Here is a 19,221-nt window from a genome sequence, read left to right on the forward strand (position 1 = left end):
AAGCGGCCGCGCTCCGCGGGCAGGAGCCGCGCTCTGAGGGGCCGCGGGCACGGGGACACCCGGGGGCGCCCCCAAGGGCGCAGCCCGCGGGAGGGGCCGCGGCCGTTGCGCTCCGCGCAGCCCGTCGGTCACATGAGCCGCCGCCCTCCTTCGCCGGCACCCCTCGGCCGCGAATGGCACGGCCCGGATGCGCTTGTACGCAAGGAGGGTGCGGGCGAACCATTGAGCGGGGGCGGGGGAACCCGGCAGCCGCCGGCCGGGAACACCCCTTCGCCGGGGCGCTGCGGCGGCGGGGAGCGGACGTGACAGCGACGCGGCCGGCGGCGGAGGGCGATGGGGGTGCCGCGGGGACAGGAGCGCCAGGCCCCGCAGGAGGTACCGGAGCCGCGTCTCTCCCTGCCCCCCGTCCCCCGGGCTGCCGAGGCGCGGCCGCTGTTCCTCCGGCCCCGCTGCAGCGGCGTCCCCGGGACCGCCGGCCGCTCCTTGCCCCGGCTGCCGGCCCTGGCGGGGAGCGCGGGGCCGGTGCCGCGCAGCGCGCCGGGCGCGGGGAGGCCTGCGGGGCTGCGGCAGGCGCTGTGCGGGTCACCCTCGGGGCTCCGCGCCCCTCTGCCAGCCCGGCTCGCCGGGTTCCGCGGCAGGAGCGGGGAGGAGCGGGCTGCCCGCAGGGTTGGAGGTGGGAAGGGGGTGCAGCTGGGTGCCTGCAGCCCCGTTACCGCCTCTCCGGCCTAGGGCCGGGGTGCTCGGAGCTCTGTGCCTCTAGGAAATCACGTATATCCCCGGGGCTGGGGGGTTTCGTCCTGAAATATGGGGACAAAAGCCCTGGGACGGGCTGGCTGTGCTGGTGAGGCTTCGGAGCACTGAGGCTGTCCCGCTGCCCGTCACACTTTACTTTTGTCACTGTTGTGCTTTGAAATTACACTGCCCAAAAACTGGAATTCCATGTGAGTGTCCCCTCCTGTTTTTGTTGAAGGATTAGAGAAGCCTGTCCTGGTTTCAGCTGGGATAGAGGTTAAATTGAGATGTGTGATTTTATGAACCCTGAAATTGAAAGAAATGTGTGCAATGGAGAATAAATTAACTGGCTTATAGCAATAGGACAATGTCAGTAGCTGGAGGCAAGCAGCGGACCAGGAGTTTGAACAGAAAAAGTAGATTAAAGTATTTAACCAGGTGAAAATATGTGATGTTAAGTCCATGTAGAAATAAATGTAGTTACCTGTTTCTTTAATGTCTTTCAAAAATTAATAAACAAGTTGCTAAGTGGAAGGCAGATTTTCCCTGATACATGGTCTGTGCCAGGGTTAGGCTCAGAAAATACTCTTCAAATGAATGAGAAAAGCTGAATTAGTGTTTTGTTTGTCAGGTTGAAACAAGAGAAGATGAGGAACAAAACATCAAGTTGACTGAAATCTTGGAACTGTTGGTGGCTGCTGGGTATTTTCGAGCAAGAATCAAGGGGTTATCACCCTTTGACAAGGTGAGGCCAGTACAATATTTTTAAACCCCTCTTTTAAGCATAAAAGTTTTATATGTTTTGCTGGTTTGCTTAGCAATTCTAGGTGACTTTATGATAAACAGTTGCAACCTATGAGGCTTCTCTGTGTGAATAGTTCTTCAAATGACCTAGTTTCAGACAGACAGGACCTCCTCAGTCTTGAAAGATGGTTTTGTGCAGCAAGGCCTGTTTTAGGGGAGACAATTGGAAGCAAACTAAATGCTTCCTGGTTTTTTTGTGGGTGCTATGGCCTTTGCTAGAGTTGTGTACAGGGAATTTTCCTTCCTCTCCCAACAGCAGTTAGAATACCTGGTCTTTGGATACTTGGAGTCTTTGGATATTTGGTGATAGCATGGTAATTTTAAAAACAACATTGATGAGAAATGAGGAAGTGTCTGTGTAAGAATGGAACAGTTAGCCTGGTGAGATTATTTTGAGGCTGTTTTTACATATATTCAGAATGTCATATTTGTTAACCTTTCATTGTCCTAGACAGGAAGTATGTGATACTGACAGTGAGCAAAGTTCAGGTTCAGGAGATTTCTGAATTGCTTTAATGCTGACTCTGTGAGAAATTCCTGAACCAAGGCTTGAAAACACAGAACTGCAGCTGCCTTCAAATAGATCCTTCTGTTTTCTGCTCTCTCTTTGATCATAGCACAACCTGACTTTGTAATGATATTTTATTTTGTTCAAACTCCTTGGTATTGCTGACAGTCACTGCTCAGGAGCATGTGCTCACAGAGTAGCTTCAAGGAGACTGCCATAGGATGTAACATTGTTGCATTTATGTGCAAAAATCACTTACAGTTACTTAAATACAATTGCAAAGTTACTATTTCATTACAGCCCTCAACCTCAGCGAAATGAGCCTCACTGCTGGAAATGATCAGGCTGCTAATGCAAAAGGGATAAGTAGGTTATCAGTTCCAGAGGGGAGGGTGAGAGGGGTAATGTGTCAGAAACCTTGTTAGAAACCAAGGTTCCTAATTTGCTGCACGATGTTAGCAAGTTGCTCCACATTTTAATCCCTTTTTCTGTTCTTTGCCTTTGCATGCATTTAGGTTATCTTGCACATGTTTATGCAAGGTTGTCTTTAAATATTCATGTAAAGTTGATGAAATGGCTCAGGAGTTTAAATATTCCTGTGTCAGAATAGGGCCTGAAATAGAGATTTCTGCAGAGCTGGGGATTTCCATTTCTGTGCTGATACTGTGTCTAGCACTTTGTCTTGCATGTGTCAGCAAGCAAGAAATGAGGGTAGCAAAGATGTATATAAAAAGGTAAACATAAAGCTGCATTGATTATGATCCTTGATACAATTTTGATACTGGTCACTTTTTAGAGGGTCATGACATTTAACATGCTGTTGTGTTTTATCCTTTTTTTTGTGTTTGGTTTTCTTTTTTCAATCTGAAAGCTGTTTCAAAACTAATATATAAAGCTAAGGGAGGAATTTAGATTGTCAATTACTGCTGGGTTGGTTTCTGTCTTCTTGTAAATGTGTGTTTTGTGTAGTATTGTATGAAGTTGGTATGGTTATGTTATCTGAATCTGTTTTAGGGCAGAGAGGATACTTAAGGTAGAGAGATTACTGAGATGTAGTCTCTTGAAGATGTGTTTGGGTTCATCTCTTCTGTTTAAAATGGCCCTGACCATGCTGTTTCTCCTTTGCCAGGTGGTGGGAGGCATGACATGGTGTATCACTACCTGCAGCTTTGATATCGACGTGGATTTATTGTTTCAGGAAAACTCTACTATTGGTCAAAAAATGTAAGTTGATTAAATTTTTCTTCTTCTTTGCAAATAAAGAGTGAGCAGGAAGGGGGAAAGTTAAGTGTTGTGTTTCTAAAAGAGAATTTCAGTTCAAATTTCCTGCTTTTGAGGACTTTTTGCAAAGCATTGCACAGATTTCTGGGTTTCTCAGACTGTAGCTCCAAAAATTCTAAATCCAGAAAGAAGCTTATTTCAAAAAAGGCAGGGCTATTCCCCTTGGGCTGCCATGTTCCTATATCTCTGCTAAGCACTGAAAGCATTTATGTGACTCCACACTGAACTGAGTGGGGAACTGATCCAGATTAAAATCTAACAAAAAATCCCAAAATAAACTGAAATCCAAAAAAATGAGGTTTTTTGGAAGGAAAAAAAAAAAAAAAAGAAATAGTTTTAACATGAATGAATTCCTGGATCCAGTTCTCTGTGCAGCTGTACAGATGCTTGTGCTGGCACAAGGGGATGATGCAGAGGCCAAAGCAAAGGGCAGAGGGAGACAGACCACGCTGCTGGAAACTGGAGTGCAACATTAGAAGACCTTCCCCAAGTTCCCTGTTTCTGCAGTCCTGCTGTGTAAATAACCTCTGACTCCTTTTTATGGTTCTGGGTTGGAATTGTAGGCATCAGCAAACAGAATTTAAAGCATGTGACTGCTGCCAAAATAGTTACCTGCCCCAGACTGAGGAGGAGGATTTCCTTCCTCAGGGTGACCCAATGAGAACATTTTGTTTTGATTCATTTCTTATGCATTGAATTTGCTCATAAGCCAGCTAATTCCTGTACCAGGGAGGTTATAGATATTGTTTATGCTGGGAAAGAGAACACATTCTAAACTCCATTATTTCTTTATGTGTATCTGTGATAAAAGAGCCATAATTTAAATTTGCAGGAAATAAAATTAGCCTGACAAGTTACAGTGGCACGAAGAGACTTATTTACTCAGTGTAGTTAAAAAGAACATCTTTCTGTATTTTCTTGAAAGTGATAGAGCATTGGCAGGGCTTTTCAAAATAAATATTTGTGGGTTTTGCAATTGTATTTGGAGACACTCAAATCATCACAGATAACTAACTACATAAAACATTGCTTAGTCAAAGAACTAAGTAAAGACTAGAAATAAAAATGGTGGTGGTAGTTTTTATCTTCATTATCGTTAAGAACAACAGGGTAGGAAGAAGTTAAGTTGTTCTCAAAATATTCTGTTATTTTTCCAGCTGACTGGATGCACAACTGGCAAAACAAAAACCAGGCTCCTCTCCCAAAAGAGCAACAATGATTTATTTGTAAATCTAAAGTGTTCAGAATCATAGGAGCATAGGCTGTTTTGATGTCCATGTAATGTTTGTGTTGGTAGAGGCTCAGGGCTTCCATGGTGTTTCCAGGATAAAGGAAAGTTAAACTGTGTTTTCTCAGTATTATTCCAAAGGGATGGTATTACACCATTGTGATGGTGTCCTGTTATTTAATTGCTGGCCTGAAATAGACATAGAAACATACATTAGAAGAGGATCTTGCATCTATTGGATAAACAGCTTTTGTTTTAATTGCATTTTTGCTTTGATTGTGCTTCCCTTTAGAAAGTAAACTGTTTCAGGCTTTATTTTGGTCACTGTCTCATATCTCTTGATCCCCTTTTGTTCTTCCAGGATCTTAGTTGTCCTTTTAGACAGTACTAAATACCATTGAGGTCAGTACTGGACAAGTTAATTTTTTTCCTTCATGGGGAAATAACTTTGGTTTTCTGAGTTAAGTTTTCATCCTCAGTAGTTACACCTGCTTTAAAAATGTACTTGCCAACATTGACAGCAAAAAAAAAAAATTCTTGCCCTAAAATTAGATATTCACTAGAAACAGGATGAATTTCTTGCAGATGGGTCCCTTGTGGCAGGGTAATCCTTTCATTTAACCAGCTCTTACTGAGCTCTAGAATGAGATTGCTCATTCTTTCAGTTTTAGTCACTTGAAAAGTATGTGAAGTGTACTGTGTATTATTAGCTTTTAAGTGCAGTATGTATTTAAATAAATAAAGTTCCAGGAATAAAATCAAGATATATTTTGAGAGTTCTGCTAAATAAAGTTTTAAGTCCTTATATTTGATTCTGGACTTTCTTGGAGTGCACATCTCTTATTTAACATTGCTTTTCTTAAAGCTACTGTCTCTTCATGTTGGTTGTACACAATAACCTGCTGAGATGTTTGTAGGTGTATCTAATATGGGTATTTTATCTGTCCAGACATGCAGATTTTGAAATTTTCTGTAATAGTTAAAAGCATTTCCAAGGTAAGATGGGCTGTAAGGGCTGTAAGTGGGGTTTAATTACCTCTCACAGACTGGTGATATAAATAGTGCCTGTAAAAGCTGTTTTGTAAATGAGATTGATTGCTTTTCATTATATATAGTGGAAGTCACTAGAAGGAATCTTTGAACTACTTTGTTTGCAAAAATAACCTGTAATTTACAAAAGAAAATTGTAGCATGTATATATCTATGTTTTTGTTGTTTTTATATAGTGCCTTAACTGAAAAAATCGTGTCAGTATTACCAAAAATGAAATGTCCACATCGTTTGGAACCACATCAGATCCAGGGGCTGGATTTCATTCATATATTTCCTGTTGTACAGGTAATAATTTCATGATACTTTGCTGAAAAAGGCCATAAAATTTGCATAAAAAAATAGAACAAAGCTTTGTATTATTGTTTGGCTCTTTATTTAACTTTGGAATAAATAAGCACAGAGAAGTCATTTGAATTAATGTTTTTAAAGAACAAAGTGACATTATGAATGATAGAATTTTTAAGTATTATTTGATCCACATTTAGAAAGTAAACAAAACAAACTCTTGATTATTTGCAATGGAGTCAGATTGTGCCTACTGTGGAATGCCTGCTTAAAGAAACCAAAGTTTAATCTTGTTGTGGAATCTGATAGTCTGCTTTGACAGAGTAGGAAACAGAACAAATACCTTACAGTCTGTGTTTTAAGTTTATGGAGTAAGTTATGCAGATAGACCTTGAATCAGAAGGATATGAGTAAGGCAAAAGCCATTGGGGTAATTTCTTTAAGCATAATTCATCCTTATTTCCTATTGCTTAAAAACTGTGCTTTGACATGTGATCCCCTTACTGTGTATTTGTTGAACACCACTAACTCACCATGTGCATTGTTCTCAAGTTTATTAAGATTTAAGCTAACTCTTGATGTGTTCCAGGTACATGTGGTATTTTGAGAATCCTTGGAATGTTATCATTTTTTGATTTTCCTTTCATCTGTACATGGGGAGGTATCTTTGACAGGGAAAATGAAGACTGTTAAGCAAGCTTCTTTTCCATTAAATATCTCCTTACCTCATGCCCATGAAGGAATTTAGCAAGTAAGAATTGCATCTAAATTTCAGTTTGTAAGAATTGAGGAAAACTTCCTGGTGCTCTTTCCTGTTATCTTTTAGTTGGAGGCTTCTGAGAAAAACCACACTTAACTGCACTCCCCACAGAACATTCTGTGGCATGTGCTACTCTTACACAGCTTTCAGGCTGCCTAAGTTGGAAAGTTTGTATCTTGCTAATATGAGTTTTTTCTTCTCAGCCCTTATTTCCTACACAGAAAAAAAGTAAAATTCAACCCATGTGAGTTTCTTGCCCTGGTCACTTGATGGCAATGAATGGTTACATTTATCAAACACAAGGCTTCTTTCATAGAAAATTTATTCCTTCTGTAAAAACATAGCACTTCTTTTCTCTTACCTGCTTTATCCCAAATCCTGGTTTGGGATATTACTTCTGGAAAGGAGAAATATTAATTCTAAACAGGGAGGAAATCTGCTTCTGGGTTTCCCCAGGAGCAGTGACTCAGTATTTGTAGCTGGCCAGTAGGTGGTAGAGCTGACCCATACATGGTGATTAAGTCTTTTTTTGATGGGTTTTTGTATGTAGAGGCTCTTTGTTTAAAAATTGTGGCTTTCTGTCAGTGCAGTTCTGCCTGCTCCACATGCTGCAGGTTCCTCATTTCATCCCAGCCAAGACAGGCTTTCAAGAAAACTAGTTAGTGTCACCAGAATACTGTGTTCTGAAAAAGACCATGCAAAATATAAAATGACTATGCCATGTAGGAATTACATATTTGATAATGGCACTTTATTCAATGCCCTGTTAAACTCAAGATTCCACTTACTCTCTGTAAATCTCAAATTAGTTTCCAAATAATAGAAAAGCTTGCTCCTAAGCCTGACATTGTGTCCCATTACCTCTTGCACTTGTGCAAGAATTTGGATGGATCCCTCCCTACAGGAAGAAATTAGGCTGAACTGGCTCACTGCCATAGAGTGTAGCAGAACTCTTAAAAAAAAAAAAAAAATCTAACAAATATTCCACTGGGCAGAAATGTCATTGTTCTTCCTAATAAAATCTGCATATGATCACAGGCAAAAGTATGTACACAGTCTTGTGTTGAGATGTGCTTGGTAATTAATAATCTTCATTTTCATCTCTTGTCATCATGTTCCCCTCACTTTCCAGGGGTTCATGATTATAGCACAGGAAACAGTTGCTGGTTCAAACTTGGATCCCACAATTGATCTCATCTCTTCTTTGACCTCCTGCACAGGCTGTCAACAGCCTGCAAGATATATCTCCTCCAACACTGTTTAAAATGTGCTTCAATATTTTGTGGCTTTTTGTGTGGTCTTATAAATGTCAGAAGGAGCCTTTTTTCTTGCACAGGCATGTGGTTCTTCATGAACACTTCATAGGCTTGAAGATACATCTTTTCATGGTGGAGCTGTAGTCTTTTAAACCAGTAGGAGAATTTCATAGCAGAGACATATGCACAGAAGCAGAAGAAGAAATGTTTATAAAGTAGCAAATAGTGACACATTTTCTTAGGATTAGGCCAAAGTGTTGCCATGTTTACAAATAAATCACATGTTCTTGTTTGTGTTCTTAAAAATATGCTTTTAGCTTTTATCATGTATTAAAAAATTAGACAATAGTTTGGTGCTTGCTGCTATTCTTTGTTTTCAGCTGATACAATTTTTTTTTCAGTGGCTGGTGAAACGTGCAATAGAAACAAGGGAAGAAATGGGAGATTATGTCCGTTCTTACTCTATATCACAGTTTCAAAAAACTCACAGACTGCCAGAGGTAAGATCAAGGCAGTTCTTGTTTCTGTTGTATGTCAGATGTTCAGTTGCAGTATCAGCCTCACAGCTCTGAAATCTGCACACTTTTCCAGAGTTGCTTTTGCCATTGTTTTATGAATGAGTTCTGAAGGAATCCCCTACAAAATTATCTGGGAAAAATTGAAGCATTATTGTGACAGAAATTTTGCATATTCTGGTTAATTTTTGCCTAATGATTGCCTTAATTTTTCTGCAATATTCTTGTGTCATTCAAGCTGTTCAGAAACACCCAGCATGCTGTGGAGAAGCCAATGTAGCTAATTGAGAATTAATATGCTGTTAATACTCTATAATTTGGGGTTTCTTTCAGAGTGCTCTAAGATAGCTCTTGTCTTCCTGTGTCCAAACCTCAAAATTTGTTCTTGAAAACTAGATTTGTAAAAACCTTCATTCATAAACTAAACTATTCTTCAGCAATGAGATGAAATTTCCTTGGTAGAGGAGGAGAGATTGAATGAGCTTAGATATGTGCCTGTAGTGCAAAGCCATCAGTTCTGTTCATACATATCACAAGGCAATTTCATTTTTAATATCTAGAACCCAAGTTTTGTCCCCTAGTAACAGGAATAAAGATAGATGTCCCTAGTATTGGGATAGACAGATTTTATTAACTTGGGGTGGTTTTGATTTTAATTTTTTTTTACAAATTATTATCTTCAATGCTTAGAAACTAAAATAACAGTAGAGCAAACTTCTTTTTTCTTCATCAAGGCTATTCCAGCTTAATTTTTTAATAGTGTAATAAAGCTTGGTGATCCCAGTAGTGGGCTAGATGGCTTTTGTGTCAGGTACTGCCTAAGCAGAGAGCAGCCAGGTTTCTGATCTGGACATCTGGAGTTTTAATTACCCATCTGAAGGCAGAAGCAAGATCTTTTCTATTACAGCAAATCACTAACATTTCACCGAATGATTGGACAACTCAGAAACTGTTTGACAGCTTTGTTTCACAGAATCATTAGAATGTGTGAGATGTAGTCACCATTCCTGGTATTTTTAATTACCTACCCTAATGTCTTTCAGGATGAAGAATTCATGCAAAGAAAAGAGAAGGCACTCAAAACAGTTACTGATATCTTTGTAAGTATGTTAGATTTCTTTTTTTTATGGCCAAGCAAGTGGTTTTACTAATGACATGGAGGTGGTTAATTCTGTTTTATGCAGCCTGTCCTGGGTTTTCTCAAGAGAAGATCCCAGCTAAGTTACATGTTGATCTTCATTCTTGAGACAAGTTTCAAATACCAATGTATGAGGTTATAGGTATGCACTGTAAGAGGAGATAAACCATATCCACTGTGTGCACTGTGTCTGGAATCCCACACTATCAAACAAATGTTGCAGGGTAACTTAGACTATTAAACCCTCAGCAAACTTAAATGTGTGTTTGAAGCTATCAGCAGTTGTGCTATTTGACTTGAAATTAATTAATATGGTGATCTCAATTATCTACATTTCAGAATTTGACTTTTTTACTTATAACTAGCAGTGAAAGTATACACCCTACTTCAAGTAGCAGATGTTGTTGGGAAAGGTGGTCTCACCTGTGTTCTCTGTGTTCACATGTAAATCTTCTAACTCTTACATAAACTGTATATATTTTTTGAAAGCTTGTTCATGAATGCTACAGAGAGTGGCACATAAAATACCTAGGCTCCCTCACTCTCACACCTGAATTCAGCTGGCTGACTGGCAACTGGAATTTCTGTCCTTGCTTTCTAGTTTCCCTCTTTGCTTGGGACCATCAGTTCCCCCTTTCTGACTCACAGTAGTTTGCTACTGATTTGGGGTTTTTTTGGACCATCCTGATAAATTCCAGGCCAGCATTTCACAAGAGAGGAGAAATCTGGGTTTGCTTTGAATGGGATGTTTCCAAGGCTCTTCAATAGAAGGTGAAACCCTGCTCTCCTGAGAAAATCACTGTTTTTTCAGACAGCTCTAGCCAGGCACCCTGACCTGAGTGCTGCTGAGCCTAATAAATGTGGTTGAATTACAGCATGTGTTTGTAGAATAGCATTGCAATGGAAGTCTCCAGGTGATGACCAATGCAACTTCTTTGTTAATCTATTTGAATAATTATCCTTGCTTTGGAAATTTCAATTACAGTCTCCAAAGTGTTGCTCTTCATTATTTGATTTTTTTTTTTTTTTAATTATTAGCAGACTTACAATAAGTCTTTTACTGCAATTAGAAACACATGCCTTTCCAGTGAGACATGTATTCTGTTTTACAAGTTAGCTCACCCTCTACACAGGTATCATTGAATCTTTTATGCACCTTTAGAGCCCTTTAAACTGAGAGACAATGCAAACATGTTTGGGAAAGCAAATTTCAAATGTATGTTCTATCAAGTAGCACTTGAAACTCATTTAGTTTCTGTTTATTTTCAAATTTCAGAATAATTGTCCTGATTTTTCAAGTGTGCCCTTTACCTGCACTGTCTTTAAATAGCACTAAAGATTCTGTATCCAAGTGGCTGATCTTGACCTTGTCACTGAAGAGGCAGAAACAAAATAATCACAATACTGTTATGGAACACCAGTACCTAAAATTTCCAGTGTAATTTAAAAAAATAAAGAGGATATTTGATTAACAGTGATGAAGGGTTACCTTTGGTTACTGAGAACCAGAAGTGTTTACAGGGCTTAATGTTTATATTCTATAAATTTGTATTCTGTCTTCTACTGTGTCACAGATCTCTAGGTGCATCTTCATGGTACATGAAGTTTTTACATTTATTCATCATTGCTTGGAGTGTCATTAGCCAAACACCTTTGCCTTAAATCTGTCAGGATCATGTCTTCTACAGCTGGCACCTGATCTTCTTAACAAAAGATTAGTTCATGAGATCTCTTATGGCATTTAGGCATGAGTGCAGTCTAGAACACACAGAATGAGTTTTCAAGGCAGAATGTGCACAAGCTTTCCTATCCATCCATAGGAACTGTCAGGAGGAGGAGGTGGCCACTAGACAAAGGTGCTTTGGCAGGTCACCTTTAAATTATTGGGCATTGGAATTGGAAGAGAAATCCACTCTCCTAAAAGAGGACCAGCAAGTGTGAAAGATCAGTTGTGAGAATTTATTATTGTAACTGATATAAGGACCTACACTTTTTCCTCAAGGGGACAGTTCATTGTCATGATCTCAAGGTTGGAAAAGGGAATGTTAAATATCAGTGATGGTCATTGGAATAAGGACTGCTGCTACTGAAAGGTTCTGGCTGGTGAACTGAGCTTATCTTGCAGTGGTTTTCTTCAACCACTCAATTGCCTGCTGCCAAGACTAATGTTTATGGTGTGATGCCTACACTTCATATAGCACAGGTGTAAAAGAGAATGTCATCAGAAAAGCTGTAATTATTTTTATGACTTACATTGCCTCTTTTTAGATGTGAAAGTCCATTTAGTGGGAGATCCTTGGTCATAAAAAGCTTTTTCATGTGACAGTCAAAAGCATAGCAAGATTGAATAGCTGCAAGCAAAGATGACAGAAATTAAGGTAATAAATGAAATAAAAATTGCAAAGGGCAACCAACAAATTCAGTAGAAGCTTGCCAAGGAATTTTTTCAGTTTTCACTTGTTTGAAATCTCCACTTTGGCATTGCATCTTTGAAAAAGATGGAAAGCCATTTCAGTAGTGTTATGGTGCAGAAAAATAATAGTTTGTGTGGCACAGAAAGCCAAATCAAAAAAGAAATGTTCTCTCTTTTATTTTTAAACTGGAAGCAGCTCTAACAGTGCAGAATAGTAATGGTGAATTCTTGTTTTATTTGATGGATTGGATTACACTTGGATAGCTGGAGATTAAAGTCATTTTACTACCAAACTTCTTGAATCGTTTTTGTTCCTTAAATTGTAATAAAATCTGCTTTAATTCCATTGTAACCTGTGATCACTGAATAAATAATAATTGCATGTAATTATGAGAGTTTAAAAATAGAATGAACTCACAAAAAAGGTAACATTTCTAGACACTGGCATTAGCAAAATCATTTTAACGGATGTTGAGTGTGTTACTTTTTACTCTTCTTTCAAACATGACAGGAGATGGTTGAGGCATTGTTTCATGTTAAATATTCATTTATAATGTTTGTTAAACTTAGATAATTTCTATAACAAATTGCTTAGAAATTAATTCAGTAAGGTTTTGTAATGTAATTCCAAAAAGAGAAAGTGGAGCATGTTTATTTGGGTAAGTATATTGAGTTGGAAAGCCAATGTACATCACTTCAGATAACAATTCCTCATTTATTTTAGAAACCCTTTTACAAGCTCTGAACTCCTTCACTGTCTTGCAGGAGGTTTACAAGCCCCAGAGAAAATACAAACGTCAGACAGGAGCTGAGGAACTGCTGGATGAGGAATCAAAGGTTCATTCTACACTTCTGGAATATGGCAGGTGAAAAGCTTCATTAGCTCTCTCTGGGTTTTATAGTGTGTATTACAAGCAGTACAGATAAAATTTGGATTGTGATAGGGTTTTTCCTACTACAGCATTGAAGTATTTCAGATTTACTCATGTTTGGTAATTTGTAAATTCTCTGAGGACTGGACAGTCCTCATATTTGTGAGCCATATTTTGTACAATGGGATACCAGGTTTTATGCTCCTTCTAGGGTGTGTTTTTTTAACATACTTGTTGTTTTTTTTAAATGGCTTATATACATCATCCTTCCAGGTAGTGTGTATCAATCAATATTGGTTTTTGCAAGCAGTCTACTGAAAATTGGGTGAAAAAGGACCTGCAGTTGCTGTTGTTTCTTTTTCTAGTTCTCATGTGGTTGCCACATCAGAGGGCTGAATCATGGTTGAATGTTTTTTCTTCTCACTTTCCTGCAAAATTTCATTCAGAGACAAAGTTACTAAGGCTTTCACTTTTCCATTATCTCTGAATGTCCCTCTGGTCTACTGAGAGCTCTCCAAACACATAAAAATGAAGTTACAGAGCTTCTATTTCTAGCTTCTATTTCCAGTTTTCTTTTCATAGTTTAGTGGTAAGGGCATCTTGTCTGCTGTCTGAGCTCTTAATGCTTAACTAGTGCAGATGACATCTGAATTCCATTTTGTATCTTCTGGGGCTTCTTTTCCCCCAGAGACATAGATTTTTTTTATTATTTCTCTCACTGTTTTGAGTACTTTCCTTTTAACAGTAACATGAACTTTAGTGTAATAGCTCAGGATTAACTTTCAAATGGGAAGAGGCATTGCTTTTTCCTTTCATGAGCTTTACATGACAGTATTTTATGGAAAGTCAGGATTTGCAAATCCTAGTGGAAGGAATATGGAGTATTCAGATGATGGATCTGAAACCATTCTGTAAATATGGTCCAGTACCTGTTTATTTAGTTTACTTGAAACATTTCAAAACCAATTGATCCTGGCTCTTTGTGCATGCATTACACTGAAAATTTTGGAAGTTATAAACAACCGTATTTTTCCTTCATTTGTTCTTTTATTGTTCTTTTAGGAGATATGGATTTAGCAGACAAGCAGGAAAAACAGAGCAGGTAAAAATATATTAATTTAAAAGACTTAAATTGTGGGAAGAACTGTGTTGTTGAAGTGGTAGTTACATTAAATCTTGAATACAGCTGAATAAACAGCTATAACTGCTGTTATTAACATATCTTAAAAATGGCTAATTGGGACTAAAAATCTGCATGCCATGAAAGGTGGAATTGGTTACCCTTTTTTAAAGGATTTCCTTCATCTCTGCTCACAGATCACATTTTGTCAACATTTTTTTTGTTGTTTAGAAGAAAGAGGATTTGGGCATTGTTTGTTTTGGTTTGACTTTTACTGTTAGATAATGATGGATCTTTTCTGTTTAATATGTTTTAACTGAGTGTTCCATAATGTGATCATTAAAAAGTTTTTCTTTTTAAAGAACCATTCAGCTTGGTAAGAAATATTGTAGAAATTTATTATAAAAACCTTGTTTAATGTGATAGAGAAACCTGATACCATGCCATAAATTTAAGTCATTGTCCTTCTTGAAAATTAGCATCCTTGCTGTGCTTTTGATGATTATGGAATCTTAAAATGTCCATAAAATGCAGGATACCTGCAGTTTTATTATTTCAGTGCAGATATTAATTTGTCTACAAGTTTTTATTACAGACAGAGATAATGAAGATAATGCATTAAACGTGTCATGGACTCAACAATATATTGAGCAGATTAAAGTTGCTCTTCTTCATTATCTTAATACTCCACATACAAATGTCACATTAAATTTTTTATGAATAGGGATATTTCCCAATCTAGTCATGCCTGTTTTCTCCTCAGAGTAACCACTAATCATGTTTATAGAGTTCATTTTGTTTCTTCAAAAATTCTGTTGCCTTTGGGATGTTGTATATTAGATGTTCATCATGATTGTTGTGGAAGCTGAGTCTCCAGTAAGGCAGAAGTGGGCAGTGAAATGTGTTAATTCTCTTTACTTCAGTGGTACAAATTCCTCTAACTGAACCAGACATGTTTGCACTTTTTATGTTGTATGTTTGTTAGACCAAAATTAAATTGCAAAAGCGATTTATGTAGAAAAAAATTCAGTCTTGTCCTGTGTAGTAGACATCATATTCTGGGTTGTCTCCTGAGGTTGGCAGCTCTCAGAAGGCTGTGGAATAAGGAAACTTTGGACCAGATAAGTCCATAGGAAGCCAGAGATACAGTTGGAACAGTTGGAATACTTGTGAGAAATGCATGATTTGGAGGGTGAGGATGCTGAAATCCAGTAGCTGAAATGTAGTCATATAAACAGAACAGCTACATTCCAGTTTTCTCCATGATGTCTTTCTTAACACTTTAGAATAGTGGAATTAGGTATAATAATGTCCTAATTTTCCATTAAAAGGCTGAAGATAAAAAAGCAGTGCTACCTCCAGGGCTTGCTGCAGCAGGGAAGGCTGAGCCTTCTGATGAAGTTGACCTTCAGGCTGCTGAAGAGGTGAGCCCCAGACACAGGAGGCATGGGGGTTATTAACCTGGGGGGAGAGCAGCAATTTTTGCTTCCCAGTCATTCTCCCAAAGAAGGGAAGTTTTCATGTTTAGTTGAAGTGAGAGTTGCTTCCCATGGGAGACATATAGACCCTGAAATTGATGCACAAAATTAATGCTTGTTGATGTTTAATACCCAAAAACTCTTCTTTTTTCCTTGAATCTGAGCATTTTTAAGAAGTTGATTTTTGGTTGACAGTGGGAGCTGAATTATCTGAATGAATGCTTACTCTTACAAGAAATTTTCCTTAAATTTGGAAACTTGAGCCACTTCCTCTTTTCACAAACTTACTGCCCTAAGTTCACATGTTTTAAAATACACATTATATGATACTAATTATAGTATGTGTCCCTGGCAGAAAAATAGCTAAATAATAGAAGTTAAATTGCTATGTATAATTCTTCATATTTTGCTCTAGCTTCGCATTAAAACTCTGATGACTGGAATGGCTGCAATGGCAACAGAAGAGGTCAGTAGCATTTCAAACTGGTACAGCTTTGTTTAAATTATGGTTGATTTTGGTAATTATTCTTAAAATGAGACTGCTGATTTAGGTCTGAAGTCTTGGAATAATTATGTTTAAATTTTCATAAGGAGAGTGCTTAAAAATGGTTGAATTAGGAAGACAGTAAATTTTATAAGGCTTATTAGTTCATCATGTGCCTTGAAATGATAATGATAATATAAATAAATGCCTCTTTTAAATGGTTTCTACAAGAATTTCAGGGGAAAGGCATCACTCTACAGCTACCCAAGATGCACTACCTTACTTTCCATCTTGTGAAGTTATTCAGAGGATTACTGGGGAAAGTGCTGGAAAACTGTGCCTTTCATGGTTCTTTTCAAAGCACTTATACCTAAACAACAACACTAGTCTAAGACAGAAAATACTGGATATGTATCTTTTCTTAATTCATTGTATTTAAAAATATAATGGAACTTGCAGGCTGTTCTTTGATTTCTGGGTGAAAGGACTGGCAATAAATTCAGTTGTTAAACATTGTTTCTGTATATGCTGGAGTCATGGAAGAAAAGGCAATAATTATTCTAGTCCTTGAGTTGATTGACATGCTTTCTACTGAAATCCATTGTAGAATTCAGTTCTGTTTGAAAACTGGTTTTATACATTTCACTCATGTCAAAGGAGAATTCTTGCATATACCTGCATGCTTAGAGGTTTATTAACCAAATGCAAAATTCGGTATAAAGAAAAGTTTCTGAAATATGAATAAAAATTTGCTAAAAGGATTTAAGTGAGAAATTTCTATCAGCAAAATTAGGATTGGGGAGTGGAATGTTTCCTGGACTTTTCTTATGATTAGAGATTGTTACTCCTTGTGCAAATTCCTGTTTAAAATTAGAACTTATTGGAAATTGTCATATAAAAGTACAGAGCAGTTCCAAAACTCCAAGCATTTTGATACAATTGCAGGGCAAACTGACAGCGAGCACAGTTGGCCAGATTGTTGGACTCCAGTCAGATGAGATCAAGCAAATTGTGTCTGAATATGCTGAGAAGGTAAGTGTGTTACCTGAGTGGGTTTAACCACGTGGTGTTTGATAGCTTGTTAATTTAGGCTTTAAGCTGCCAACTTCATTGCCATGATTCTCTTGAAACACACTTTTTATTACATGCTGTGGGCAGCAGCACAGCTAGAGTTCAGGAAACTGCTTTAAAGAGACTTAAACATACCCAGGCTTTTAGTGTGATAGTACATATCCCTGAATTGCATTTGTGACTAATTTGGGTTTAAGCACCTGCCCAAATGCATTCATGAATGAGGAGGACCTGAGTGGTATCTATTCCATCTAGAGGCCTAAATTCTTGATATGCTTTAAAATGTCCAGTGTTAAGTGCAGAAATACAGTTCTGTGGGCCTGCTCAGAGAAGAATCTGGGCCTGCTCAGAAAAAGGTCTAGGCATCCTCCACCCAGGTTTTCAGATCTTTGCCCTGGACTCCAGTTCTCAGTCATGCCCTGGATCTCAAGTTTTGAGTCTTATCTCATCAAACCCAAACCTTTGTTGCTGTGAGAAGTCAGAGCAATTAAATGCTCCAGTTGCTGTGTTCAGCTGTGATTTTTTTTTGCAGTAATGTGAAAAGAAAATCTGGCTCTTCAAGCAATTAATGCATATAATACATCACTGCCACATATGAGTTATAGGTCGCTCTTACTTGTCCAATAGTCTTCTCATATTTCTTCCTTTTTGTTGACACATTTGAGGTATAGAGCTTTCCCATTTTGGAGATAAACCCTATAGTTCAACAGCAAATTCTTGGCCTTTCTTTATTTTAAAAGATTGGAAAAGCAGAAGCCCAAGGGTCATATTTCAATGTTACATTTCTTCTGTTCTGAGAGAAGGGAGCAGGACCTTGACTATTATAGTAGAACAATGATTAATACTCTGAAAAGTAAGAACTGATTCAAGTCAAACCAAAAATAGATCACTTTTCAAATCTATGGGATGTGATTTTAAAAAAATATAGAATTTCTGTGCACGTATGCATGCACCAGGAGAAGAATTAAGGATGTTATCAGAGAGTTTATAGAAACATCAGCAATGTTTGGATATAATTCTAATAGTCTTAACCCCTGGTAATTGTACACAGCCTGAGAAACAAAGCAGTGCTTATTTGTCTTAATAGAATCCACAGGCCCAGTGAAGATACCTGACAAGCCAAATTCTAGGTCTGATGTTGCCATGGGCCAGGTCCTTTCTTACAAGAGGCATTTTTGCAGAAGATCAGTGCTTGTGATTTTCTGCATTTGCCCCTCCATTCTGCTGCCATGTTTACCTGCTGAGTGAACTGGAGGAGGGATTTTAGTGTCATTCCTCACCTTCTAAAAATACTGGCAGAAAATTATTAACAAGTAGCAAATTGATCATCTTTAAACAGTCAGACATATTAGTGATGGTTCTTTCTCATTTTCAAAAAGCAAGCTGTAAAGTTCACTTCTTGAAATATGATCCTCTTTTTTTTAATGCCAAAGCTATACTAAATGGATTCTTACTGTTTTTGCAAATATCAATCTCAAACTGGTTTAGCTCATGTTTCTTTTGCATTTCCATTTTTCTCCAGTTGTATCTTATACATGTAAGAGGGCAAATGTGTGGAGAGAAGGATGAGGTATTGCATTTCATAAAATGATGAAGGAATGTGATTTGACTAAATAATGAGAGGAGTAAGACAGACTGAGTGTGTATTTGTTGAGTAATTCAGGGTCACAGGTGTTCCTTAGAGGCACTTCTTTCCCTAACAAAAGGAACTGTTGGGTTAAGCCATCAGAATTGGTATTTTTTTGCTGTGGATATAAAAACATAACAGATCATTAAGCTGCTCTTCAATATGAATAACATAGAAAATGGAGAGGAGGAAGACAGGTTTTGCCTCTTATTTTCATTTAAAATTAAGCTGCTTATCCATCTGCCTAGAGTGGAACCAGGAGCAAATATGAGTGAAGAGTATATCACACTTCTTGTAGCGTTTTAACTGATTATGCATTGTAGCAGTTGTCAACATTTGGTAATTATTCAAAAAGCACTTAGTATTGAAGTCTTTGACAGGCTGTAAATTAGCACTTGAGGTACTTGAAAATTAACTGGTTTTCTAATGAAATATTGGAAAATGGATTAAGTGAAAAGAAGTCTGAGTGCATGAAGCAAATTACCAAAACAGATGGATTTAAGTATTAAAGACTTTCAAAAGGTACAAATAATTTTTAGGCAAATAATCCCTTAGAGATCAAGTTATTGCTGGTTTTTAATGATTTTTTGTCTACT

The 19,221-nt window shown here is 38.0% G+C and overlaps 1 protein-coding gene across 1 annotated transcript in view; it reads left to right on the top strand.

Annotated features, from left to right (window-relative positions):
- The first annotated feature begins 233 nt into the window (after nt 1-233).
- Nucleotides 234-19,221, top strand: part of CCDC93 (coiled-coil domain containing 93) — a 31,070-nt gene continuing 12,082 nt past the window's right edge. Inside the window, exons 1-11 of the mRNA XM_056496446.1 lie at nt 234-375; nt 1,364-1,477; nt 3,174-3,268; nt 5,780-5,891; nt 8,309-8,407; nt 9,466-9,522; nt 12,739-12,839; nt 13,908-13,947; nt 15,297-15,389; nt 15,859-15,909; nt 16,873-16,959. Coding sequence (XP_056352421.1) covers nt 334-375; nt 1,364-1,477; nt 3,174-3,268; nt 5,780-5,891; nt 8,309-8,407; nt 9,466-9,522; nt 12,739-12,839; nt 13,908-13,947; nt 15,297-15,389; nt 15,859-15,909; nt 16,873-16,959 — 891 coding nt within the window. The 5' untranslated portion in view covers nt 234-333. The remainder of the gene's footprint in view (nt 376-1,363; nt 1,478-3,173; nt 3,269-5,779; nt 5,892-8,308; nt 8,408-9,465; nt 9,523-12,738; nt 12,840-13,907; nt 13,948-15,296; nt 15,390-15,858; nt 15,910-16,872; nt 16,960-19,221) is intronic.

This window comes from Oenanthe melanoleuca, chromosome 7 (assembly GCF_029582105.1).
Source record: "Oenanthe melanoleuca isolate GR-GAL-2019-014 chromosome 7, OMel1.0, whole genome shotgun sequence".
Taxonomy (NCBI): Eukaryota; Metazoa; Chordata; class Aves; order Passeriformes; family Muscicapidae; genus Oenanthe; species Oenanthe melanoleuca.